Genomic DNA, 27,938 nt, shown 5'->3' with positions numbered 1-27,938 from the left:
TTACTTCTTCTTTGTGGCTTCCTTATTTCTGGCCTCAGTCATGGGGAGTTCTTGTATGTCCCTCTCAGCAGTGTAAGAATTTGGATTCATTGCGTTGTCCCGGGACAATATTGTCTATCAATAAAAGCAAAAGCATTAGCGGTTGACAGAATTATTGCCATGCACACAGCTTAAAGCATCATATGATGCTTTAAAATCATAAGATTTTAACCAGTTTATTTTCAAATAGTGGATTAATGTCTCCGTTAAAGAAATAAACTGAGGATTTTTTGTGGAATGTTGATATTGCAATTGAGACATTATGGACATGATTTTACGGCCTCGCTTGGGCAAGAGAGGACGTTACCGCCTGAGGTCAATAGAGATTCTGATTGTCAGACCCTCGCATGTGCCAATTCCATGGCAGGTGAGGTGGTAGAGGTTTTTTTTCATTTGTGGGACATGGGAGTCGCTAGCTGGTCAGCATTTATTGCCCATCCCTAGTTGCCCTTGGAGGGCAGTTAAGAATCCATCACATTGCCATGGCTCTGGAGTCACGTATGGGCCAGACCGGGTCAGGACGGCAGATTTCCTTCCCCGAAGGACATTAGTGAAGCAGATGGGTTTTTCCGACGTTCGATAATGGTTTCATGGTCATCAGTAGATTCTTAATTCAGATTTTTATTTTTATTGAATTCAGATTCCACCATCTGCCATGGCGGGATTCGAACCCAGGTCCCCAGAACATTAGCTGAGTTTCTGGATTAATAGTCTCGCAAAAATACCACTCGGCCATCATCTCCCTGGCCTATTGTTCCAGGATTGCAGTCAATAGATTTTATCCCACTCAAAAGAAAAGGACTTGTATTTAGGTAGCATCTTTTGTGATCCCAGGACTTCCCACAGTCTTTTGTAGCCGATTTTTGAATTGTAGGGCATCATTCACCCAATTTGGAACTGAGTACCCACACCAGCAGGAAAACGAGAGTGTGTCCAGCTAGCGCTAGCAACATCTGTCAGGTGGGATTTACCCACCAAAAAGATGCAAATGAGCTCATCTTGGGCAACCACTAGTCAGCCCCACTGTTCAGAGATGGAGTGGTTTCACTTTTTCTTTTGCAGACTACTAATCCCTTTGAAGAATTCACAGCTGTCAATTGGGCTTAAAGTCGATGTAAACATTGAACTTGGGAACAGTGGAGGCACAGTGGAGATACATTTAAGCAGGAGTGAAATGTAAATAAACACAGTTGGCTGGAGGTTGAGTAGAAATCCATTAAGCTGTCAAAAGAAGTCTTTCAAGGAAGCCTGTAGTGTGGCACACAGTGGTTAGCACTGCCACACCACAGTGCCAGGGACTCTGGTTCAATTCCAGCCTTGGATGACTGACTGTCTGGAGTTTGCACATTGTGCCCATGTCTGTGTGGATTTCCCTCAGGTGCTCCGGTTTTCTCCCGCTGTCCAAAAGTATGTGGCTCACGTTGATTGGCCATGCTGAATTTGCCCTTATTGCCTAGGATTAGCAGGGTAAAAATATGGGGTTACGGGAATAGGGCCTGAGTACAATTGTTGTTGGTGCAAGCTTGATGGGCCAAATGGCCATTTCTGCATTGTTGGGTTTGTATGAAAACAATGCACTGGGAAATTTGACAGTGAAAGAGGGTTTCAAAAGTTTCAGCTTGCTAGGAAGGCTCAAAGATGTGTGAATACAGTGGGGCTGAGTACATAGTTTTGGAGAAGGGAATTCCCCCACTGCCGAGTGAAATTGTTATCTCCTGTCTGTCAGACTTCCGAGAAGTTTGCTCACACCTGCAGCTTTTGGCAAAGATGAAAGGAAATCCCTCCTGCAGAATGGATCGATTTAAAACCTACCAGGGGGCATGGAGATTAAAGTGATCAGATTGCTTGAAACTTTTTCTGACTGGCAGGAATTAAGGTGCTAATCTCAGGGCTGCCTGCCCGATCACCATGCTGGGGCAATCTTCAGGGCTAGAAGGGGTAGTTCCAGCTATCCCAGGAGGAGAATGGCGAGCTCATCCCCTTGCCCCCAGCACAACAAACCCCTTTGGGATGAGTGTGGTTGCAGCAGAGGGGCAAATGGCCACTGGATTTATCTCTTTGATGGAAGCCACCAGACCAGGGCACTAATGCAGGATGCCAGGGGGAAGTGCACTATTAGCACTGCCATGGTGTGTGGGCTGAAGGAAGAGCTGAGTGGTGGCCTGAGGGTATAGGGGAGCTAAGTGAGGAGTCCCTGAGTGGTGGCCTGAGAGATAAAGGGGAATAAATTGTAGTACTTTAGAAATTGATTTGGATTAAACAGATTCAGAGTTTGCGTCAACAAGTAGCAGAGTCTTGGTCAATAGTAACAGAGGGATAAATGTTTGCCAGACAGTCAGGCGATAACTCTCCTGCTCACCTTTTGAATAGGACTATGTGAACTTTGTTTACCCTAAAGACAGATGGACTCTGAGGGAGGACGGGAGCATTGAAGACAATCCCATCTGATCACCGGCTGAGCTTCTTCTGTCAAGCCTGCAGAATCATAGAATCCCTACTGTACAGAAGGAGGCCATTCAGCCCATTGAGTTTGTACCAACCACAATCCCAACCAGGCCCTCTTCCCATAACCCTCATTTACCTTGCTAATCCCCCTGACACTCGGGTCAATTTATCATGGCCAATCAACTTAACCCGCGCATCCTTGGACTGTGGGGAGGAAACCGGAGCACCCAGAGGAGACCCGCACACACACGGAGAGAGCGTGCAAACTCCACACAGACAGTTAGCCAAGGCTGGAATTGAACCCGGGTCCCTGGTGCTGTGAGGCAGCAGTGCTAATCACAATGCAACGTGCCATTCACTGGAGATGTGCTATTCAATTGTGTTTTTTTGAAACACTGTTCCTTTTTTCCAACAGCCTGTTCATATTATTTGAGGCCTAAAGAACAATGGAGTTGGGGATGCACTGGACAACTCAAGACCAAAGGAATAAATGAACCATGAAATTACCCACTGGGTTCATCTTTAGTTTTTTCTTAAAGTAGAAACACTTTTGGGACAGAAACACTGTTAGGCCAAACATGCACCGAGCTAAGTCTGCTCCTCTTCTTGGAAACAAAGCACATGGAAGAAAATGCCTCAATGTGCCGGGAATAAGAACTCTTGTGCGTTAGCTTTCAGTAGTTTCATAGTTCATGAAAGGAGAGCAGAATTTTCAATGGCTTTGGAGCTCACTCGCCTACTTGCTCACTCGCCTACTTGCTCACTCGTTCTTCATCCATTTGCTGCTGATTGACTTCCTCACTCATTCACTCCCCAGTCCTCACGAACTCGTTTGTCCTGACACACTGGTCTCTCTCAATCAGTTTACTCACTGACTCTTCATTCCTCTGCTCTCTTCCCCTTATCAACCTTGGTTCAGTGGGTAGCACTCTGTTCCTCTTGAGTCAGTAAGTGGTGACTTCAAGAACCAAGTTGGGCTGACACTCCAAAGCACGGTGGGCGATGCCACCTTTTTATGAAGATATTAAACCGTGGCTCCACCTGCCTTCTCTGTTTTGGGAAGAAACTCAAAGAATTACCCAGTGGGTAATTTCACAGTTCATTTATTCCTCTAATCTTGGTTAGGCCAGAATTCATTAGGCCTCAGATAAGGAGCACGTGAGCCACATTGCACAATGGAGTTCTCACCAGTGTTCTGGCCAATCTTTATTCTTCAATTAACATCACAATAACAGTTAATTGACGAATAAAGGTTGGTCATTATAACAGTGCTGTTTATGGGAGATTGCTGTGTTCCCTGTATTGCAACAATGTTCTTTGCCTGTAAGGTGCTTTGGGACTTCCAGTGGTCGTGAAAGGTGCTATAAAAATGCAAGTTTTTTTTAACTTCTGTTTCTTTTCCTCTCCGTTCGTTGTCACTCCCTTCCTTTTCTCACTTCTATCCTCCCTCCCTCCCTCCTCCTTGCCCCTCGGTGAAGTAAATCGTCATTATAAAATACCTCTCTTACCATTTTTTCTTCTTTGACTGGAGGATTTTTTAGCAATACACACAAAGGAGCATAGACAATATTAATAATTCCAATGATGAACATTAGCCAAGGGAATCCAATTAATTTGACAGTGGTTCCTCCCATAGAGGGCCCTGGAAGGTGAGAATAAAATTATTTATCTTCACTTTGAGACATCCGCTTTTTCGGCTTTAATTAACTAATGATACATATCTACAAAGGCTAAAGCTCTTTGATTTTGCTTGAAAAATTAAGTGCAAATTCTGACAATATGTGAATTTCCAGCCAAACCTTATGACAAGACTTCACATGGAAGACTATCACTTAAACTAAAATCTGTCAGAATCCAAGGTGGAATACGTCACTGGATAGAAATTATTGAGGAAATGGAAAATTAAGAAATAGTGAGAGGTGTAGTATCACCCAGGAGATGGAGCAGGGAGCTGAGCAGAGTAATATTGGGGTTGGTGTTTTGACCATGGTGTTTCTACATAAATGGTGAACGTAGAAATGAATTGAAAGCTTGTTGAATTTGAAAACAAAAGCTGGGCTACTGCGGTAGAAATGAGGGATACAGTTCGGTGTTGGGCAGACAACCTGAAGCTGTTGAATACTGGGGAACACCCGTGATTTCACTCAGCAGCCAATGAGTTGTCCTCCTGTTGGCTCTGCCTTCATCACATCAGTTGTCTTGGCTCACTTACAAAGAGCAAGTGAGGTACAGAAGAGTCAAAGGTGCCAGTGGAACTGGAATCCAACAAGGGTCAGTGTCTTCAGGAGAGAAAGGAGGTCATTCAGAGATAAAGGAAACAACAGAATATCATCACTGGATGGAAACAGGAATCTGCTGAAATGAAGTGAAGATGCCAGAGTTGGACTGGGGTGGGCACAGTAAGAAGTCTCACAACATCAGCTTGAAGTCCAACCGGTTTATTTGGAATCACAAAATCTTGGAGTGCTGCGCCTTACCTGAGGAAGGAGCAGCGCTCCTAAAGCTCGAGATTCCAAATAAACCTGGTGGACTTTAACCTGGTGTTGTGAAGCTTCTGACTGTGCTGTAACGAAGGTTGGTGCTCTGAGAGAAAAACATTAATTTGAAATGGTTAACACCCCAAGCAGCTGTTGAGAGAGTTTACAGCTGACCCCAGTTCTCTGGACACTTCCAGAGAGAGAGAGAGAGAGATTTGCATTCAAGCAAAAGTGCACCCAAGAAAATGTTGGTATTGACTCACCGATTGCAAATCCCAAACACAGTGCCACATCCGTGAGAGCATAAACACTTCCGTACACTGACACATGACGAATGTCCACCAGGTGACCCATTGCAGGAATCAACGAAGAATCAATCATTCCTGGTCATTCCAAAGGATACATTCAGAATTAAGGTTGCAACATAACAACATTTTTGCCATACAGGACTAGATTGGAAGCAGCACCCTGTTCAGTTGGACGATAAAGAGGGAACCCTTCACTGACATGCACTGTCAACAGATGTATGGTTGCGGCAGTTGGCAGGGGAGGTGTTACCTCCCAATCCTAAAACCAAGTAACCACCTGTGGGTTAGAATCAGTCTTTACTCCAGGCCTCTCGTGGTGGAGAGACCTGCGGCCAGTCCAACTCTGCACCTCTCGTGCTCTGTCAGGCATCTCAGTGCCAATAATATTAGCAAGTATTTAAATCCCAACCCTCAGACCTGGAGCTCAAATTTAGCTCAAATCCTAATGCACATTGATCCATGGCTTCCCCAAATACGAGATGCCAAAGTGTCCCTCACAGAGGGGAATAAGAAGTGTTGTGGGGACCCTCATTCTCACTGTACTTACATCCAGCTCTGGCAGCTTCTCCACAAAGAAAATTTAACACCCTTAGGAAAGTTGTTGTAACTACCATTAAAATGCTCCTCCTATGGTGCTTTAAGACAATTATTGCATTAAAGGCACCATATGAATATGAGTGTTTTTAAATTTTTTTTGTGGGATGTGGTCACCACTGAGTGGGCCAGCATTTATTGCCCATCCCTAATTGCCTTTGAACTGAGTGGCTTGCAGACGGCATTTGGGAGTCAGTCACTTTGGTGAGGGCCTGGATTCTGATGTACGCCAGACCAGGTAAGGGCAGGAGATTTCTTTCCCTCAAGGACATTCATGAACCCAATGAGTTTTTACAGCTGTTGACAATAATATCATTTCATCATTAGACTTTCAGAATCATAGAATCCCTACAGCGCAGAAGAAAGCCATTCGGTCCACCAAGCCTGCACTGACAACAAACCCACCCAAAACGTATCCCATAATCCCACATAATTTCTCTGCTAATCCTCCTGACACCAAGGGACAATTTAGCTTGGCCAATCCACCTAACTCGCACATCTTTGAACTGTGAGGGGAAACCAGAGCACCTGGAGGAAACCCACACAGACATGGAGAGAACGTGCAAACTCCACACAGTCCCCAAGCTGGGAATTGAACCCGGGTCGCTGGTGCTGTGAGACAGCCGTGCTAATCATTGTGCCACTATGCTGCCCTTTAATTCCAAATTCTCATTCAATTGAAATGTCACCATCTGCCATGATCGGATTTGAACCCAGGTCATCCAGTGGATTACCCTGGGTCTCTGGTTCAATGACAATACCACTGCCTACGGCTTCCCCTAAAACTAGTGTCCTCTTAAATTGCTGATTGGCCGATTAGAGGAGAAGTTATTTCACAACAGGATTAGTACAGTGCACAATTTTATTATTATTCAGAATTATATTGCTGTAAATAGGAGTTGTCAAAGATGGAAGTTTGCGGATACTCAGGTGCTAGTAAGTTTCTGATGACCAGTCAGTAGAAATTGGAAAGGAATGACTATTTTTTTAAAACTTTTTTTAAAATAGCATGTGCACAGAATGTAGAAACAGTCCATTCAGCAAAAAGTGAATGCAAAAGTTGCTTATCTTGAGCGTCCTTTCATCCTTCCTTATCTAATTCCATTGGCATAGCCCTGTGGTTTCCCTCTTCCTCCCATGATTACCTCACATCCTATTAACTGCATCTGTACCATCTATCTCCACATTCTCAACACTCTCCAGGTAAAGCAATTCCCTATTTGTTTTTTTTTTGGTGATTCTCTTATGTTATTGGCTTCCAGTTTTACTCTTCTCTGCAAGTCAAAAACCTTTTGTCATCTTCAAGGCTGCACTTGGTCACCTCCTCAGCTTTCACTTATCCAGGGAAAAGAGAACCAGCCCATCCATCTTTTCCTGAAATGGGAGGGTCACAGTTTTTATAACTAGCTGTCATCCACGTAGATGATAGGTGGTTGATGGATAACTGGCCCTGCCTCCTGTCTGATCAAGGATACATTGGGTATGCTACTCACCTAGTGAAATGCCCACTCCAAAAAAGGGTGCGATCAGTAAAAAAATGTTCGTGGCCAGAGGAACCTGAAAAAGAAATGATGTTGAATTACAAATAACAGAAACAAATGCTGAACAGAGCTTAAAATTCTACAAAATGTGAAGTATAAAATCAAGCTGAACGTCTTACACTGATCATGCTAACTCCTAAAATCAACATTCCAATCAGGGCGGACAGCCACCTGCAGATACAGAGAGAAGTGTTTAAATAAACGTGCACACAGATACTAACTGTTAGGAGAGACTATTCCTGTTGTTATGGTTCAAGTTAGAAACTCCAAACTGTTTTATGCAGCCCACCTGCATCATAATTCCTGAATTTAGCTAGGGTAAGCACAATATGTTACACTTCAGGTGTGATTTAAAAGACCCGCTAGGAAACTTGTATTAAACAAAGAATATAGTTAACATGCACGGAAAGACAATTAGCAATAAATTCTATCAATTACAAACAAAAACAAAACAATCACAATAATATGTAACTCTTAATTAATATTTCTAATGGTGTTCCAATCAGAACCAAAACCTTCCATTGATAAAACCTTCAAAAAAGTTCAACTTAGCAAGTGTGATATTGGAAATTGAGTCCTTTGGTTGAAATCTGCAGTTCTCTGGATTCACTCCGAACAATTTGAAGACAAGAGAGAGACTCTCAGGCCAAGCCACCAACCACAGAATGTTTGTTGCAGGAAGGCAAGACCTGACTTTCAGATAACCAGCAGAATTTCCAAAACAGCAGGAAGAGAAGAGGAGTGAGAAAACATTTCTTTTTTTGCTTGTCGTCCCTTCTAAAACCTCACATCTAAATGCAGCCAAACACAAAATGAAATCTTAAACTTACTGGAAAAAAACTGTCTAAAAACACATGACTGTCCTCCAAACAATGCAGGATTGTAAAACTAATCCCAGAGTAAACACAAACAACCCCATTTAAACCATTTAAGGAGAAATAGCCATCTCCAGTCAAGCTGGCAACAACGACATCACTGAAGCTGTGAGAGCTGCAGAGATCATGATTTAAAGAAAAACCTTTATTAAAGGTACACTAATGTCACACTATCATTGAAGCCTGGTTAATCACACTTGGCTTGAAGAATGACAGTATGATGGATAGCATGGTGACACAGTGATTAGCACTGCTGCCTCACTGCACCATGGATCCGGGTTCAATTCCTAGCTTGGATGACTGTGTGGATGGAGTTAGCATGTTCTCCCTGTGTTTGTGTGGGTTTCCTCCAGGAGCTCTCTTTTCCTCTCACAGCCAAAGATGTGCGGGTTAGGTGGATTGACCATGCTAAGTTGCCCCTTAGTGTCAGGGAGACTAGCAGGGTAAATATTTGGGGTTACGGTGATAGGGCCTGGGTGGGATTGTTGTCGGCACAGACTCGATGGGCCGAATGGCCTCCTTCTACACTGTAGGGATTCTATGATGATTTCCAGAGCTGGACAAAACCATTGTTTAAAGTTTGTACCTTGGCTTTTTCAATCACTGGAGCTACGCTGAATTGAAAGAACAGTTTAATTGTACCTGAGTTGTGTTATTTAATAGTTGCTCTTTTCTTAACTTTTGCCAATAACAATTCAACCAGTGTCTCTGGCTCAGGAGAGGACAAGGGAAGATTAATTAACTGGGATTCCTGTGCTGGATAACTGCCCATTGACTTGCCAACCCCCACCAGGATGGGGTGGGCTGTGATGTGAGCACTCACTTCAAGACCATTTGGGTAAGAACATAAAAATTAGCAGGAGGAGGCCATTTGGCTGCTCGGGCCTGATCTGCCCTCCATTCAGTAAGATCATGACTGATCTTTTCAAGCACACAGCTCCACTTATCCGCCGCTCACTATAATCTTTAATTCCTTTACTATTCAAAAATCTATCTCTGCCTTAAAAACATTCAATGAGGTAGCCTCAATTGCTTCACTGGGCAGGGAATTCCACAGATTCACAATCCTTTGGGTGAAGGAGTTTCTCCTCAACTCTGTCCTAAATCTGCTCCTCTTATTTTGAGGCGATGCCCCCTAGTTCTGGTTTCACCTGCCAGTGGAAACAACTTCCCTCTTTCTACCTTATCTATTTCCTTCATAATTTTATACATTACCATAAGATCCTTCCATCTTCTAAATTTCAATGAATATAGGCCCAGTTTACTCAGTTCTTCTCATAAGCCAGCCCCCTCAACTCCAGAACCAACCTAGTGAATCTCCACTGCACTCCCTCCAGTGTCAGGATATACTTTCTCAAGTAATGAGGCCAAAACTGTACACAGTGTTATAGGAGTAGCCTCAGCAGCACCTGATGTGAGGTAATGCATTTTGAAAGCTCTAATACACATAGGAAATATTCAGCAAATGGCAAAACCCTGAAGAGTATTGATAGGCAAAGGGATCTGAGTGTACAGGTACACAGGTCACTGAAAGTGGCAGTGCACGTGGAGAAGGTAGTCAAGAAGGCATAGGGCATGCTTGCCTTCATCGACCGGGGTATTGAGTTTAAAAGTTGGCAAGTCATGTTGCAGCTTTGTAGAACCTTAGACAGGGCGCACTTGGAATATTGTGTTCAATTCTTTGCGCCACGCGACCAGAAGAATGTGGAGGCTTTGGAGAGGGTACAGAAAAGATTTACCAGGATGTTGTCTGGTGTGGAGGGCGTTAGATATGAGAAGAGGTTGGAGAAACTTGGTTTGTTCTCACTGGAATGACAGAAGTTGAGGAGTGACCTGATAGAAGCCGACAAGATTATGAGAGGCATGGACAGAGTGGATAGTCAAAAGCTTTTTCCCAGGGCGGAAGAGTCAATTACTCGGGGGCACAGGTTTAAGGTGTAAGGGGCAAGGTTTCAGGGAGATGTACGAGGCAAGTTTTTTGCACAGAGGGTGGTGGCTGCCTGGAAATCGCTGCGAAGTGGTAGTGGAAGCAGATACGACAGTGACTTTTCAGAGTATCTTGACAAATACATGAATAAGATGTGAATAGAGGGATACGGTCCCTGGAAGGGTAGGGGGTTTTAGTTCAGTCAGGCAGCATGGTCGGTGCTAGCGTGGAGGGCCAAAGGGCCTGTTCTTGCCTTTCATGAACCCATGCTGTGTCTTCTCAATGGGACGATTCCTATCCAGATGTCTCGCTATTTCTTCCTTGATAGCTTCAAGCATTTTTCCCACTGCAGAACTTCAGCTAACTGGTCTGTAGTTACCTCAGTAAGAAATCTCACAACACCAGGTTAAAGTCCAACAGGTTTATTTGGCAGCTCTAGCTTTCCCTATAGCTTTCACTATAGTTACCTGCCTCTTGTCTACTTCCTTTTTTTAAACAGTGACGTCACATTTGCTGTTTTCCAATATGCAGGAACCACCCCAGAATCCAGCAAATTTTGGTAAATTACCACTGGTGCATTTGGTATTTCCCCCGCCATCTCTTTTAGTACCTTGGGATGCATTTCATCAGGGCCAGGAGACTTATCTACCTTTAGCTCCATTATCTTACCTAACACTGCTTCTTTCATGATAATGATCACTTCTACGTCCTCACCTGCCATAGCCTTCTTGTCATCAGCAGTTGTGGTAGTGTGGCCCCTTTAAGGGGCGGCTGTTTTGGGTCACATTTACTTGCAGCAGAGAGACAAAATCAGCAATGAAGTTGGGGTGCCCTTGTGGGAGAGCCAGGTTACCACCCTGGGGGCAACAACCACAGTACACATCCTGGGCAGACCAAGATGAAGATTTTGGCGCGGAGGTACATTTGGTGGCCGGGAATTGACAAGGAGATAGCGGGTATGGTCAACTCTTGTCAACATTATCAAACACAGCAAACCCTTTCACCCACAGCAAACCTGCAACCCTGGGAGTGGCTGGCCACCTTTGGATGAGGCTCCACAATGATTTCGCTGGCCCTTTCATAGGAATGGTGGCCATGATTCTCCTGAATTGGGACTAAGTGGCCATGCCAGTGGGAAACCTGGAAGGTTTCATGCTGGCGTTAGCAGCATTTATCAGGTGAAATTCACCCCATTGATAGATGCTAATTTATGCACAGTCAACAATCTGCCAGCCAGCATTCCCATTCCAAGACCAGCCCAATATTTTTAAATGGCGACCCAATCTCTGCACCACAGGTCACCACTCCCACAAAAACATAAATGGTGGCCTCCACACTGACCAAAAGAGCACCACTCATCTCTCATCAAAGAGGGGCATCCTCCACTCCACCCACAAATGATAGGTAACTCCCTCCCCTACCAGCAGACATGAGATTGAGCCCAGAAGTTAGTGGGAATTGTCCTATCTCTATACTGAGCTTGCTTGTGTATAGTTTTAGCTATCCTTCAGTAAATCACCATTGTGATTCAAGGCTTCCTTGTTGTGATACCTTGCGCGACAATAGTAAGTATTGAACGGTGTCTCAGCATGAGTCAACAACTTCACAACAAAATTATAGGGTGGAGGAAAGCTGTTGGCTTTGCAGTGCGAACAATCTGGGGGGCGGTGGGCCGCAGGTCAGAATTGGAAAGAAATTCCACACTGTCTGCTCAGATCATTTCCAGACCTTACCTTTTAGCTCAGCAGCATGCTTTATACAGTGTACTTTGCAATCCCAGAATTTCCTGAACCATTGAGTACTTTTGAAGTGTAGTTTGGATTGTCATGAATCCAGCAATTTGTATAATGTGGGTGTGAATCTCCTTGGTATATTTCATATTTTCTTAAATATTACACTGTAAAAAAATTACTGTGGACAGGTGCATGACCAAATCCCACATTGCTCCTACCTGCCCATTTTGTTGGCAAGAATACCAAAGAGATTTGTGGCTATCAAGTAGCTGCAGGCTCCTGGCAGGAAAATCAAACCTACCAGAAGAGAAGAAACACCAGGTCAGGGAATAGAGGTGCAAGCTGACTGTGCCTTGTCTCACATGGTTCTAACTTTGTATTAACATACCCAGGTACAGGTGAGGAGTACACATTGTTTTCAACATCCACAGGGGCAGTGCCTGCTCCACAATCGCGATGGCCATATTTGCGAAGCACAGGCTTCCTTGAAATAAATAACAAGCCCACTTATTAATTTGTACATAGACTGATCTAAAGTGCGTAATTGACAATTATGTATTGAAAGTCTGAGCATATGGAAGGTTTCCTTGCAGTATTTCAGATGAGAAACAAAAATGCCAAAGTGGTCCATTCACTTATTATTACAAGGTCGTGTGCAAGCGATTCAACCCTTATGTCCTCACCACTGAGCTGGGATTGAGTTTTGTGTGCATGAATTGCCATTCAGCAGAGAATTCAGCTTCCAACAAAATAAGGGCAATAATTACCATCCTGGAGAAAATTCAGCATTCCATATTAAATGTATCAGACTCCCGCTGTGTAGTAGATCGGTGCATTATTGAATCCAGCCTCAGCATGCCAAAATGTCACTCTGACCCAACTCTTCAAACAAAAAAATCTCTGGCATTCTCTTACTCCGCATTTCTTTCTTATTTTTTAAAAAGAAATTCTTAGTATATGGGAGTCACATGAAAGGCCAGCCTTATTGCCTATCCCTTGCTGCCCTGAGATGCTGCAGGTGGACCTTCTTCTTGAACTTCTGCTGAGCCACTTGGGAGGACAGTTGAAAGGCATTTACATGAGTCACTTTTAGACCAGAATAGATGAAGAAAGAAGGTTTCCTCCTTTATAGTTAACAGAGAACCAGTAGGGTTTTTAAGACAATCTTAACAAACTAAAATAACTTTTTTGGCCATCTGAACGAACACTCTTTGGATTATTAGTTCAGGTTTCTGGGTAAGTAGTTCAGTGACATGGCCACTAGACTTTCATACTCTTTAATTGATGAATTCTGTTGTGTCACAGTCCTGAAACTTCCATTCAGGACAAATCTGAAGAGGGGAGATGGTGGCTGAGTGGTGATGTCACTGGATTCGTAAACCAGAGAATCAGACTAATGCTGTGGGGACAGGGGTTCAAATCCCACCATGGCAGAGAGTGAAATTTAAATTCAATTCATAGATTTGGAATTGAAAGCTGCAATAATGGTAACCATGAAACTATCATCAATTGTAAAAACTCAAGATAAATGCAAATTATTGCAGATGCTGGAATCTGAAACAAAAACAGAGCAATGGATTATCCAGACTCAAAACATTGGCTCTACTCTGTCTCCACAGGTGCTGTCAGACCTGCTGAGATTTTCTAGCATTTCTGTTTTTAATGTTGTATAAACCCATAATGTTCACTTATGCCCTTTCAGGAAGCTAATCTGCCGTCCTTACCTGGTCTGGCTTACGTGATTCTAGAGCCACAGCAATGTGATTGACCACCAAATGCCCTCTGAAATGGCCTAGCAGGCCACTCAGTTCAAGGTTGATGAGGGATGGAAATGTCAGCATTCCATGAAAGGAAAAAAACACAGTCTGAGCCACAGATATACCCCTCCCCCTCTGCCCCTCCCTGCCGTGCAAACTCATAGATTTTCTGTATGAGCATTCATGTTCTCTTAGCCAATGACGGAGTCTGCAGAACATCTTCAAAACCAAGCTTCCCAGATGTGGAAAACCATTCATAGTTGACAGTTAAGCAGATATTCTAAGAAGATCTCAACTCTGCCTTGCACAATGCGCAAAAAATGGATTTGCTTACCAGCAGCGATCAAGATGTAGGGGTCTCGTAACAATGTCAGTAGTGACTCTCCTTTCTGACCCTGTAACGAAATTATCAGAAAGGGTGACATGGTAAACTGACACATAAGTCCACAGACCATTGAAGAGATTCAGCGTGAGAGACTGGCTTGAATTCTGAAAGAGGAGACCAAGTGCCAGTGCAGTTTACAATGAAGTATAAACCCTGCTGGAACATGAGGAAGTGAAAGCAAGTCCCAAGATTGAAGAAATGGATTTCTTGTTGAAATTATAAAAGTAACTTTCAAAGAAACTCGAATCCTGATCCATATCTAAAATAGAATTTGATGGCTTCCTCAGTTGAATTTTAACTACACCGCTCAGACATCTTTATAATTCAGGGTGTAGGATAGCTAGTTCTATTCCAGCTTTAAATGTATTCAACAATGGAGCATATGCAACTCTCTGGGGAGTTCCAAAGATTTCACTCAGTAAGGTTTCCCCATCTTAGCACTAAATGATTGACCTCTTATTCTGAGACAGAGGCCCCATGTTTTGGGCTCCCAACTGATAAAAACTCTCTCAGTGTCTACCCTATTAAGTCTCTGCAGAATTTTGTAGGCTTCAATGTGATTGTCTCTGATTCTTCTAATCCCTGGAGAATGTAAGCCCAATTTACTTAGCCTCTCATCATCAGACAATCCCCTCATCCCAGGGACCAATCTCGTGAATCTTCATTGCACCACCTCTAATGCAAGTATGCCTTTTCTGAAATGTAGAGACCCAAACTACATGCGGTATTACCGATAAGATCTCACAAAAACCCTGTACAACTGTCACAAGACTTACTGTTTGTGGACTCCAATCCCTTGCAATGAAGACCAACGCGTTTCCTCATTGCTTGCTGCATCTGCATGTTAACTTGTTGCATTCCTTGTAGAAGCACACCCAGTCTCTTTGAGCACTGAAAAGTTTTTCACCTTTTAAAACATCCTCTGCTTTTCTATTAACAACCAGAGTGAATACCCTCACGTTTCCCTTGAAAACACTCCATCTTGTTGCCTACTCATTTAACCTCTAATTGTTCAAGGTTTACTTTCTTTGCCATTTCCGATTCCTTTCTTACCCACTACAATCCCACAAGGGGATTTCCGCAGTAACTTCATTGCAGTGTTAATTTAAGCCTACTTGTGACGCCAATAAATAAACTTTCTAAACTTTCTTAACAATCCTGCCCACAGAATTCATCTTCAAGGTTCCTCAGCTTTGCTACTGTCAGACTCTTCCCCCTCAATTATTTTCGTATTTTTGCTTTGTGGTGCTCACCTTTTCCTGCCTTGTTAAGCTCTCTCAGAAGTTCATTTTACATGACTCCCATCCACTCCTTGTGCTTTTGATAAATCTACAGCACATTAAATTAATTTTTATCCTTGTGTTATTGTCCCTCTCTGGCCTTTTCCCGATCTATCTCTGTTGCCCTCTCAAGCTGCAAAGCTATCCAAGAATGCTTGCCCCGAAACCAGAAAATCCCGCCCAAGGTCAACGGACCTTTCCGTGGTCTACCCCTCGCCTGCTACGATTCCTGTGGTGGATGGAATGGGAAAATTTGCTCCTCTATTTTCCTCCAATTCTGATTTCTTATGCATTCCCATGTTCCTTCATCCTGCCATTGGCAGCCTCCAGCTCTATCGCTCATAAGATCTGGAATTTCCTCCCTAAATCTCTCTGTGTTCTACCTCTCGTTAAGACACTCCTTGTGCCAATGTTTCTTTCAGCAGGTTGATGTCAAATCTTTTCTGATAACTCTTCTGAGAAGAGCCTTGGGATGTTTTAATCATTTCAAGTTGCTGTACGAATGCAAGATTTTGTTACGAATGGCTGTGTGGAGCAGAGAAAAGACTGGTTCCTTACCTCTCCAATAGCTTTGGTGGGATGAAAGATGCAGAGCTGGAGAACTAGGTAAAAGAGGGATAGGAATTAATTAATTAAAGATATTAAGTCATTAGAGTGAGCCAAAACACAATATTCAAGAAAGTTATTAGTTAAATGAATGGTTGACTTATTTTGCCAGGTGCACTATCCCTCCTGCTGAGCTTTGTCTGAGTTTATTTCTATGGTTGTGAAAAAGTTTCTGGAGAAGTTTGGCCAGCAAACAATACCTGCATTTCGAAGTGACAGTCTGTTCACGAGTATTCTACCTCATTGTTCTTCAAGCTCACAGAGATTCCAATGCAGGAGCTATTGTATAAAGCAAACTCACACAAAGTGGTTCCTCAAAGGCCATTCAACTTGGAACTGATAAGTTGCGTTCTGCAATTCCTATTGAAAAATCTTGCCTCCCTACTCCATAATGACCAAATAGAGGGAGATGGTTTGATAAGTCTCAAACTCGTCTGAGGCAGGTTTTCTCCCATAGTGCAAAAGGGACTGAATGCCGCCCCAAAGGTTTCTTAATTTTGTGGGTGAGGCGGAAGCTTGGTGACGCGAGTGAATTGTACTACAGAGTGTCTACTCTGGGATCTCTTGTGAGAGTGACCAATGTGGGAGGAGATTGGATCAGAATACATGTGGCATGGGGAGCAACAAGAATGGGGTTTTAGAAAATCACATTTCATCAACAATTTGCCTGTCAATTGGTAAATTTGTACTTTGTGAAGAAATGGTGCGCACAACTAATTTAAAAGGACTGCTTTGGAATCGCAGGTTCGCTCTATGATTGCCCACGTGGTAACTGCCCAGAATCTTTGCTGACACATTGGCTGCCACCTTTAATTGAGGGTGGGCTATCAGCCATATTGACCTAGAGAATCCCATAGTATCCCTAGAGTGCAGAAGGAAGCCATGCAGCCCATTGAGTTTGCACCGACCCCACAGTCCCACCTAGTCCCTATTACCTCACATATTTACCTAAGTTAAACACGAGAGTCAATTTTGCATGGCCAATCAACCTAACCTGCACATCTTTGAACTGTGGGAAGAAACTGGAAGCACATGGAGGAAACCCATGCAGACACGTGGAGAATGTGCAAACTTCACACAGTCACCCGGGGCCAGAATTGAACCCTGGTTCTGTGAGGCAGCAGTGTTAACCACTGTGCCACTGTGCTGCCCAAACTAACCCAGACTAACCTAGTCTCCAGAAATGTTGACACGTAGAATGATAATACTTTCTGCTTGAAAATTATGCTGGAATGTTGAATGCACTGCTCAGGAGTTCACTGAAGGCAGATTCAATTGGCCTTTCAGAAGGGAATTAGGTAATTATGTAAAGGCTGAAAGAGAAGATTTGCAGGACTTTAGGAAAAGGACAGCGGAGTCGGATTAATTTGCAGAGAACTGGAATGAACTTGGTGGGCCAAGTAGCCTCTTTCTGTGTTATGTATTGTTCAATTATTAATTAAATAGTTGATTCATGAGAAATAGAGCTAGCGCTTGGAAGAACATTTTGTCCATGACATTTTTCAGTAATCTTTACAATCAAACAAAATTTTACCAACCTCCATCGAGTAAAGCCAAGGCTGCCAAAGTCAGGAAGGGAGCTGACTTCCCTACAAATTCATACATCACACTTCCGAAAGGTGCTCCAACTGCAAGCAATGAAATAATTGGAATGAATCACACTAAACAGACAAAGTACCAGATGTAAACATCAGTTGATTGACAAAAGATTATTCAGCCTTGCGTGTTGCTTTGTCAGTGCTGCTGAGAATTAATGCTTGGAAGTGAATGAGAAGGGAGGTTGTTTATTCTCCTCGTTTTATGTGTAATCGATACAGTTTTTATTTAGAACAGAATCTCAACATGTGGGCCCAGGTTGTGTCCTTTTCCTGAACATCCTTAAAAGGTGACCAGAGACAATGGAAGCAGCTGCTAAGAAGTTTTGTGGTTTATTTGACGTTCGTATATCAGTACGTGGTTTGAAATAAGCACAATGTCCTAATTACTTACCAAGCACTCCCACAGCTGCGCCTCCCAGAGCTATCCCCATAGCTTTGCCTCTCTCTACGTCATCTGGATAATGACTGGCTAACATTGCCAAACCTTCAGAGGAAAAAACTATTAGACCAACAATCATTGAACTTTGAAGAGAAAAACTGAAACTTCACCACATACTCAGCACTTAGGACATGAACTTTAATCTGTCTGCCCACTTGTCTATTGCTTAGAACTTCAATTAATCTGTTACCATTCCACTGTCATAGTTGAAAAATTCCGATTAGTTCAGCAGCCTTTGTCAGTAGTCTAATATGCTGATTGAAGGATATGCTCGGTAAATCTGACCATCTTCATCATTCTTCCATTATCTCCAGACCCTTCTTATTCTCCAGACTCCAGTCCTTTTGAATATCCGTCATCACCTTGAAGACAAACCCTCCCTTAAGCAGGAACCATCAATTCCGATTCCATTTCTTCAGTTCTGAAGAAGTTATATAGATTGGAAAACTCACTGTTTCTCTCTTTACAGATGCTGCTCGACCTGCTGAGTTTTTCCAACAATAGCTGTTTTAATTCCACTTTTCCTTGTTGGAAATTTCCTCAATTTCCTGATCTGTAAGAATGGTGATTCTCTCTAACTGAGTAATCGCTGCCACTTTGCTTTACATTGGTACGCCATAAAATTAGAGAATTTACTGTCAAATCTGAAATTATGCATGACTTTGAAAGTTCTGGACAAATGTTAGTGTCATTCAGGCTTTGTGTTTCACTGTTGATCATCTTGCCTCAGTTTCACAGACACAGAGTAATGCTCATGAAAATTTTGATGAACTTGATGCTGTGCCCTTCTAAATTTTGCCTTTCTCTAAAATTATGCTCCCAGCTGTCAAGGTTCCCCTTTAACTGATCTGTTGCTAAGGCCTAGACCAAAAACCCCAAGGTATTTTTTGAAGTTAATCTAGACCCTAACTTATGCATTTGATTTTGGCATTTGGTTGAGCATGTGTTTCAGTCCAGATATGATTCAAGTGATCCACTTGGAAGCTTTTATCAAAAAACTGTAATTAAGAACACAGTTGGAATATAAGAAAAAGAATTAGCTTAACTTTTACCAATTAAAATACTTAGACATGGCAAAGCATGATCCTTAACAGCTAGCTATCTCTGTTGTTACAATTTAAAGCAATATTCCAGAGGCATAAATCTCTTCTGTAGAACCAGTGAGCACAGAAACCAAAGATGCTTGTGTGATGTTAGATTTTCAACTTTTTAACACTTCTGGTCAAAGATTCACACAGCAATTTTCAGAGAAGATCCACTCTCATATTACTGGATCTCCAAGAAAGAAACTTTTCTCCTGGCAGATTTCAGCCTCCAACTTCAGAGATTGGAATAAAGAAACGCTATTCTCTCTCAACTCCAAAAGCAGTATCTAAGCTTGAATATTCTGTGTAGGCCCAGTATTCACATCACATCATCGTACCTACCAATCATCCCTATCTGCAAAAACTCAGGGAAAAAGAGGAGAACTCTTTAGTTCAGGTTAAACCCAACATTCTAGCCATTAGAAGCAATTATGCTGCTGCAGCAACAATATAGGATGCTGGTAGACTCTACAGGCCAAATTTTCCCATCCCATCTGCCAAAGGAATCATAGGGGGCAGAGACAGACCATGCAAAGTCCATTGACCTCGGCCAGGAATTTCTGGCCTTGGGGCGAGTGCAGCCAGAAAATTCCACCCAATGGCTCTGAGCACATAGAACTGCTACAACAGATCCTGCACAAGAACATGGCCCAAATACATTTCTTAAAGGCACAGTATTGTCACACTGCCCAAGGAATAGGTGATGGTTCACCCTCTAACTGATCTTTTAATTCATCTTCGTGATTTCCCTGTGACTCTGCTGTCACAGCTACTCTGTTCCATTTCAGTTTCTCGTTTACTCAACATTTAATCCTGTCCAATATTTTACTGATAAGGCGAATCTGCATTCATCACTTCATTCGCTGCTTGCCCTTAAAACTTAGAATCTTATAATCTACAATCATCTTGAATTACAATGTAGTTGGCAATAAAACATTTCTTTCAATACTTGAAAGACTCAGATTCTTAAAATCTCTTGTTTGTCTAATCAAAAGGTACACCCTTTATTAGCTCCCTCTTTGTTCTTCCTCAATCGATTGGCACCCTTGCTTCTCTCCCACCCTTTACCTCAAGAGGACTCCTCAATTCTAAAGTTGTATCCAAAAAGCTTGATTTTTGCTTTCACACCAAATAATTCTGATCTTCTCAGAACTCATGTCTCTCCATAAAGCTCAAGGTTTCAAAAGTACTCTGCAAGTCAGGGACAATCTTCAACCATATAATTCACATTCTTGGACAGGTACAAGCATCAGCTGTGGTAACCCTTCAGTCTTTTCTTTCTTTCACTCTTGTTCACTTACAACTCTATTTCTCCGACTATGCCAAATGCTCCTCTGAAATTTCCTCTTGTGTTCGTTCTGTCCCCGATAAAGATCATCCTATAAGCTGTCCCTACTCCCTGTCGTGATGGAAGCAGATTCAATCATAACATTCAAAAGGCAACTGGATAAATATTTGAAATGGAAAAACTTGCAACCAGGTGAAAAGATCTAGAGAATGGGATTAATTGGACGCTTCTTTCAAAGAGCTGTCTCAGACACAATAAGCTAATGTATTAATCTTCAATACTGCATCATTCAATGATTCCAGGATCTTTCTATTGTGATGTGATCAAGGCTCGTTATATAGAATTATATTCAAATTAATTTTTTCCCAAGATCTCAAAGCCCTATACTTCCTCAACCATTCCTTCTTCCAGTCATCTTCCACCTAATTGCTACTCTCTAGCTGATCTCATTTTTTTTCCTTCTGTCCTATTACTTGGGACTTAGACTTGACACTTCACCTGGGATTACTTGACATGAAAAATAAATACCTGCTACCGAGGAACATGATGAACCAATTCCTTGTAGAGCTCGGGCGACAAATAGGAGGACGTAGGTGTTCGCAAAAGCATACACTGTCAATGAGAGGGAGGAACAAAATTAAAATTAAGTCAATGAGAAGAGGAAGAATTTGACTGAGCTATCCAAAGCAGCATAGTGGTTAGCACTGCTGCCTCGCAGTGCCAAGGACCCAGATTCTGGCCTCAAAATGGAGATTGCACATTCTCCCCACGTCTGGTGGGTTTCCTCCAGGTGCTCCAGCTTCCTCCCACACTCCAAAGATATGCAAGTTAGCTGGATTTGCTGTAGTAAATGCGTGGGGTGACAGAGATGGGGTGGATACAGTTCATTCATTCAGTGAAGAGAACCTCTTAGTTCATGGGAAGAATGGATGAAGCATTTTTTTTATCCCAAATCCTCCACCTTCCCCTATTATTTTAGTTCACTGAATTATTTATTGTTCAGGAGCTTTCCTGGTGCAGCTCACAACTTGGAACTGCTTCAACTGCTCAATTTCTTATTGAATTTACCAGCCAGTTTACAACATTCTCCTTCAACTCAGAATCTTACACTTGGCTCACAAGTCTTTTATTTGGCACTTTTTCAAGTGTTTCTTGAAAGCAAGTGAGAAGATGTGCACTCTCATCCTGCATAATTTATAATGTGATATTGTTTCAGAAAAACTCTACTCACTCATTGTTGACACGAATAATATCACAAAACCGAAAAACATTGGAATATGGTATCCAACCCTGAAAGGAAGAAAATAGATTTTTAATATGAACTTTTGAGTCCAGGAGTATCCATATGGCTGAAATAAAAACATTAAATGCTGGAAAAACTCAGCAGGTCTGGCAGCATCTATGAAGAGAGAAACAGAGGTCACGTCTTGAGTCTGTATGACTCATCTTCATAGTCTCAGCTGAATATTTTCATGCTCCTTTGAGGTCAAAAATCTAAATATTTTACATTGTATCTTTTAATAGAAGACAAAGAATGTCTTACTATGTGATGCAAGTAGAATATTAAGACTCTTGCTATCTTGACTGGGTGAACCGGTCAGTTTATTTATGAATGCAGACCTTTTAAATTTCGGACCCTCCAAAGTTGACAGATTCACATGACACAGGTTCTAGAGAAGAACGAGTATGACTGCTGTATTGTAAAGGAGAATAAAGTGATTTTCATCTTGGCTTTTTGTTTGCCAGTTCATTTATTCCTCTGGTTTTCAGTCAAATGAAGCTGCCTTCAGGCTGGAATTAGTCAGGAACAGCATGACATAAATTGAGATCTTGGACATTTTACCTGGATTGGAAATTCTCTATTGTAACAATGAGTTATACACCAGAGTTATTGACAAAGGGAATAGTTATATCCCTGCTGCATCTTCCCACTGCACACAGTGTTCCCTAAACCTTGGGGCCAGTAAGAAGCACATTCTAACCTTTGGCACTGCCCTTTTAGTTGTGGCTACCTGGAGAAAATACTCAGTCACAGATTCATGGTATAACACATTAAAGCACCACTGCGTGCCTAGTATGCTGGTGGTCTGTGCAGGCTCAGTGGCCAATTCATATCAATTTACCCAGTTACCTACTGATGCAAAGGCTTTCTCACTTACCTGTTGGTCAGTGGCCCAACCATTGGATTCACAATGAGCTGCACAATTGCTTTTGAAGCAAACAAAAAGCCAATTTCAAGATTTTCCTCTGCAAATAATGCTTCACTGAGGCTGCAATTGACATTTCCAGTGGTTGGTCTCAAGCCTGGAATGGGAGCTTCTGTGGTGTTCCTCCATTCAAACCTTTCAATTCCGTTCACAGTCGAAAGTGGGCCATCACTGGAAGAGGGGATTTCAGTGGCGGCAGTGGAGGAAAATGCTTGAGGTGGTTTTTGTGATGTTGAGCTTTCTACGAAATGTTTATCATTTAAAAAACTGGGAATGATGGGTACTGAAACAGAAAAAAGAAACATTATCATTGGCCAGTGATTAAAATTCCTTTGATGAAGAATTAGAAGAGAGGGTGCACTTTAATCCTCTCCCTTTGTAACTATTTTAGTCTTGAGCGATCACATCTAGATTATGGTTCAGCTCTCTGAAGCTTTAGAATATCCCAAGGGTAATGGCTGTCTATAACAACTGCGAGTTATCATTTGGAGAAAATTGCCCCTCGACAATAACTGAAGAGACAAGACAAGGCTGAGGAGAGGCCCAATAATGTCAAGTGCTGTTTTGCAAACATGCTGCCCCACAGGTGGGGAGACTGTGGATGTCAAACATAATTTCTCACATAATTTCTTCCTACATGCAAGTTAGTCAGATAGGTACTGAGCCAATAAGGCAAGGAACATCCTTCAAGAGAAACTGTAAAGCATGTCAATGTGAACCTTCTGAGCATGGTCCAGGACAGTCACTATGGGCGGTCAGGTAGCAGGTTGCTTAGTTGACTTTTTGGTTGGAACTGTAGAGCAAGTGATGAACAGAAATTGAGGAGGAGGCAAAAGAGCTATGAGTTTACTGTTTATTGTTGCGTAAGGAACACATCAGTTTGGGAAACTCAACTCAGTGTCTGAGATACTCAGTGAGAAGTTTGGTTCTTCAGTACATGCTTAGGCATGCAATTCTCCAAATGCCTCTGCCTTTCTGTATTGTTCTCCTAAACTCCTTGATGGACTGAATGTTATTTTTAAACTGCACTCTCCAGGTGGTATTTGACTTCAACTTACCAACGACAGTGAGCAGGGTATAGTCCAGAAGGAGTGCTATGTAAACAACAATCAGCACCATTGTCCTGGACTGCCTTGCTTTCTTCAGCCATTGCCATGCTCTTACACATGTCACCATTTTCTTCCTGGGTGAGTAGTTCTCTTGTAGACCTGAAACAACTTGACACATTGCTCATAAGATGCAAGTAAACTCAATTCCTGACCCGAATTAAGATCTTAAATTGCCACAGGCTCATGGTGGGGCTTGAGACAATTCTAAACGGTGTAATCTTTCCAAGCTGAGACTGTCATGTCCCTACACCAGATGGAAACCTGTGTTCAGGTTGTATCTTGAGTTCAGGTGTGCTTTTTTGGACATAGCCCATTATTCAAATCTGTGAGTTAAAATAATTCTCAAAATATTTTGTTCTCCATTTGCATCAGCACAGTCAAATGGATAGAGTTAGCCTCTTCCTGTGGTGTAATTTCTGTTGTGCTGCTTTGCGTAAACAGAATAATGTTGTAGGTAGCAAAGTATTGTAGAAGGAGCCTGGATTTAAAGTTTTATGACTCAGACAAGAGCAATACCAACTGAGCCAAGCTAACACAGTGACATTGCAGAAATAATCTGATGTGATCGTTGCTCTCCATATCCAAAGGTTTAATAAATGAGGTGCTTAATGTTGAATTCAACCCGCGCTTCAGGAATGTGAAGACATAACTCACAATCTATAAATGTCAACAAAGATTGCCAAAGAAGTTGATAAAGAAGGGTAGGAGAAACTATGAAGCTGGGCTAGCGCTTAATATAAATAAGGATAGCAAGAGTTTTTATAAATATATAAAAAAGAAGAGGCTGGCTAGGGTGAACGTTGGTCCCTTAGAGGATGAGAAGGGGGACTTAGTGGTAGGGGATGGGGATATGGCGGAGGTCTTGAATAACTTTTTTGTTTCGGTCTTCACGGAGGAGGACGTGAATAATTTGCTGGATGTCAGAGATGGAAAGGTGGTAGGACTGGAGGGTCTCGATGACATTACTGTTACTAGAGAGGCGGTGCTCGACAGACTGGAGGGGCTGATTGTGGACAAGTCCCCAGGACCGGATGGAATGCATCCGAGGGTTCTGAAAGAAATGGCGGAGGTGATAGTGGATGCCTTGGTGGTTATTTTCCAGACGTCGCTGGATTCCGGGGAAGTGCCGGAAGATTGGAAAACGGCTAATGTTACGCCGTTGTTTAAGAAGGGTGCCAGGCAAAAGGCGGGGAATTATAGGCCTGCTAGTTTAACGTCTGTTGTAGGTAAAATGTTAGAATCCGTCATCAAGGAGGAAATAGCGCGGCATCTTGAGGGGAACTGCTTGATAGAGCAGACGCAGCACGGTTTCCTTAAAGGGAAGTCGTGTCTGACAAATTTACTGGAGTTCTATGAGGATGTGTCTAGGGCGGTGGATAGAGGAGAGCCAGTGGATGTGGTCTTTCTGGATTTTCAGAAGGCGTTTGACAAGGTACCTCACAAGAGGTTATTACAGAAGGTCAGGGGGCATGGAGTTGGGGGTAGGGTGTTAGCGTGGATAGAGGACTGGTTGTCAAATACGAGGCAGAGAGTGGGGGTCAATGGGTGCTATTCGGATTGGCGGATGGTGACTAGTGGAGTGCCCCAGGGGTCGGTGCTGGGGCCTCAGCTATTTACCATTTATATAGATGATCTGGAGGAGGGAACCGAGTGCAGGGTGTCGAAATTTGCTGATGACACCAAAATTGGTGGAAAGGCAAATTGTGCGGAGGGTGTGGAGAGTCTACAGAAGGATCTAGATAGGCTGGGCGAATGGGCCAGGAAATGGCAAATGGAATTTAATGTTGGCAAGTGCGAGGTGGTCCACTTTGGTCGGAATAATGGTAGGAAGGATTATTACTTACGTGGAGAAAAACTGCAGCAGGCGACGGTGCAGAGGGACCTCGGGGTCCTTGTGCATGAGTCGCAAAAACCCAGCTTGCAGGTGCAGCAGGTGGTCAGGAAGGCGAATGGGATGCTGGCCTTCATAGCGAGGGGGATTGAATATAAAAGTAGGGAGGTCTTGCTGCGGCTGTATAGGGCATTGGTGAGGCCGCAGCTGGAGTACTGTGTGCAGTTTTGGGCGCCGTACTTACGCAAGGATATTTTGGCCTTGGAGGGAGTGCAGAGGAGGTTTACTAGGCTGATGCCGGAGTTGAGGGGGTTGAGCTATGAGGAGAGGCTGAATAGATTAGGCTTGTACTCGTTAGAGTTTAGAAGAATGAGGGGAGATCTCATTGAGACATATAAGATGATGATTGGGATGGATAGGATAGAGGTGGAGAGACTCTTCCCGCTCAGAAAGGACAGTAGGACTAGGGGGCACAGCCTCAAGATAAAGGGGGGTGCGGTTTAGAACAGAGTTGAGGAGGAACTTCTTCACTCAAAGGGTGGTGAATCTCTGGAATTCTCTGCCCGTTGAAGTGGTGGAGGCTGCCTCGCTAAATATTTTTAAGACGCGGGTTGATGGGTTTTTGATGAGAGAGGGGATTAAGGGTTATGGGGAGAGGGCGGGAATGTGGAACTGAGCCACGACAGATCAGCCATGATCTTATTGAATGGCGGGGCAGGCTCGAAGGGCTAGTTGGCCTACTCCTGCTCCTGTTTCTTATGTTCTTATGGATAAAGTGAGAGGTCACACAGCAACAAATTGCAGTCCAACAAGTTTATCTGAAATCACAAGCTTTTGGAGCACTGCTTTCTGCACTTATCCTTTGACACCCATGATTACCTGTGAGTGTCGGGCTATTGTCACTCCACCTGAGATATTCTGTGCCTGCGCACCTTGCTCCATTTCACCTGACAATGGAGCAGTGCTCCGAAAAGTTGTGATTTCAAATAAGCCTGTTGTACTGTAATCTGGCATCATGTCACCTCTCATCTTGTCCACTCCATCCAACACCAGCATCTCTACATCACAATCTGTGTGAACTGTGAGCTTTGGAAAGCTGCTTAAATTGTCTCTTCAGGTTGAGCTCCTTAGACATGTCCAACTTAAGTTGTCTTTAATTTGCAAACCTTAAGTGGAAGCTCATTTTGCCTCACCTCTCGTTCGGACAGAGCAACAGGAATTACTTGGGATTTAAGAATGCTGTCTTGAAATAAATTCAGTTCAACTGGTTCCCTGAGTGACCTGCTCCCATCTCTCAATAGTGTGGAATGAAAAAGTTCAACAAATGAATATTGGGGTAAGTTGGCCAAAAAACAAAGGGGAGACAGAGAAATTCAAAGCGAGGATTGCAATATTAGAGAACATAAGGAATCGACTTGAAACAGCTGAACATTTCAACTTCATAGCATATTGTCATGTGTTTGTAAAATTGAAACCTAAAGAAGTATAGAATTGTGGAATCCCAGAGCACAGAACGAGGCCTATCATGTCTGTGCCAGCTCTTTGAAAAAGAACGAGCCAATTATTCACACTTCTCTACTCCTCCAAAATGCTGCTAATTTTTCCTTTTCAAGTATTTATCCAATTTACTTTTAAAAGTGAGCACTAAATCTGTTCCCACCGCTTGTTCAAACATTCCAGATTATCGCAACTTGCTGTGTAAAAGAAAGACTCCCCATCTTCTCCCTGGTTATTTGGCAATTATCTTAAATATGTATTGTCTGATTACTGTGATCTCTGACCGTGGAAACAGTTTCTCTCTATCTACACTTTTTGGGTAATTCTTAACATCATCATTCAAACCCTTTGACTGTATTATTAGTATGCACAAGACAAGTCTCAAACTGACCATTGCCACATGTTCATGTACCAGATTTTTTTTATCTTACTTAAGTTTTGTCGCAAAACAATACTTGCACCACTGTGCAATTCTGCACTTACCTTCTCCACAACGTGCTGTGTTATGCCCCTGGAAGTAGCTGTCCACTGTGCTATATTGTGTGCAGTTTCAGCTGCAAGTGAATAATAGAGATATGTTTTTTATGAGTAGGATATAATAAAGGATCGGAAACAAAACGTAGCCTATAAAGCTGCTGCTTTCTTTCATCAGTCGGGGAGGAAATGAATCAGGTGCAGGACTTGCTGTGATTTGTTTGCTCAGGATAATCTCTGTTCAAACCGATGCACCATTTCTCCTTTGTTTGGCTCTTTGATGAAGCATCCAGTCTGGCAACTGTTCAAAACTTAAAGTTCTCTTTATAATTCATATAGTTTATTTTAAACAACTAATAGAAAATAACCATTGAATAAGGCGGAAGAAAGAATGATTGATACACAACTAATACACTGCATGAAGAGTGGCAAGGATGCGAGGG

At 42.7% G+C, this 27,938-nt stretch overlaps 1 protein-coding gene across 1 annotated transcript; it reads right to left on the bottom strand.

Annotated features, from left to right (window-relative positions):
- On the bottom strand, window positions 1-23,811 carry LOC145361262 (chromaffin granule amine transporter-like). Its single transcript, XM_080216893.1, has 15 exons — window positions 23,643-23,811; window positions 22,537-22,867; window positions 21,609-21,667; window positions 20,906-20,989; window positions 17,957-18,049; window positions 17,506-17,595; window positions 15,920-15,963; window positions 14,031-14,091; window positions 12,328-12,423; window positions 12,158-12,236; window positions 7,524-7,575; window positions 7,357-7,420; window positions 5,225-5,344; window positions 3,993-4,126; window positions 1-114 (listed from the first exon to the last, which is right to left on the bottom strand). Exons 1-15 carry the CDS (start codon window positions 23,809-23,811, stop codon window positions 1-3), a joined length of 1,590 nt encoding a protein of 529 aa, XP_080073019.1.
- Window positions 23,812-27,938: the final 4,127 nt, after the last annotated feature.

Source organism: Carcharhinus amblyrhynchos, chromosome 34, assembly GCF_965287045.1.
Source record: "Carcharhinus amblyrhynchos chromosome 34, sCarAmb.v2.hapA, whole genome shotgun sequence".
Classification (NCBI taxonomy): domain Eukaryota; kingdom Metazoa; phylum Chordata; class Chondrichthyes; order Carcharhiniformes; family Carcharhinidae; genus Carcharhinus; species Carcharhinus amblyrhynchos.
This window is presented reverse-complemented; position numbering and strand designations above follow the sequence as displayed.

Coding starts and splice junctions, on each gene's coding strand:
- LOC145361262 (XM_080216893.1), bottom strand. CDS start 23,811: ATGTGTCAAGTTGTTTCAGGTCTACAAGAGAACTACTCACCCAGGAAG. Junction 15,964..17,505: donor CTTGGCTTTACTCGATGGAG/GTTGGTAAAATT, acceptor TCTTTTACCTAG/TTCTCCAGCTCTGCATCTTT. Junction 12,237..12,327: donor TACTCCTCACCTGTACCTGG/GTATGTTAATAC, acceptor CTCTTCTGGTAG/GTTTGATTTTCCTGCCAGGA.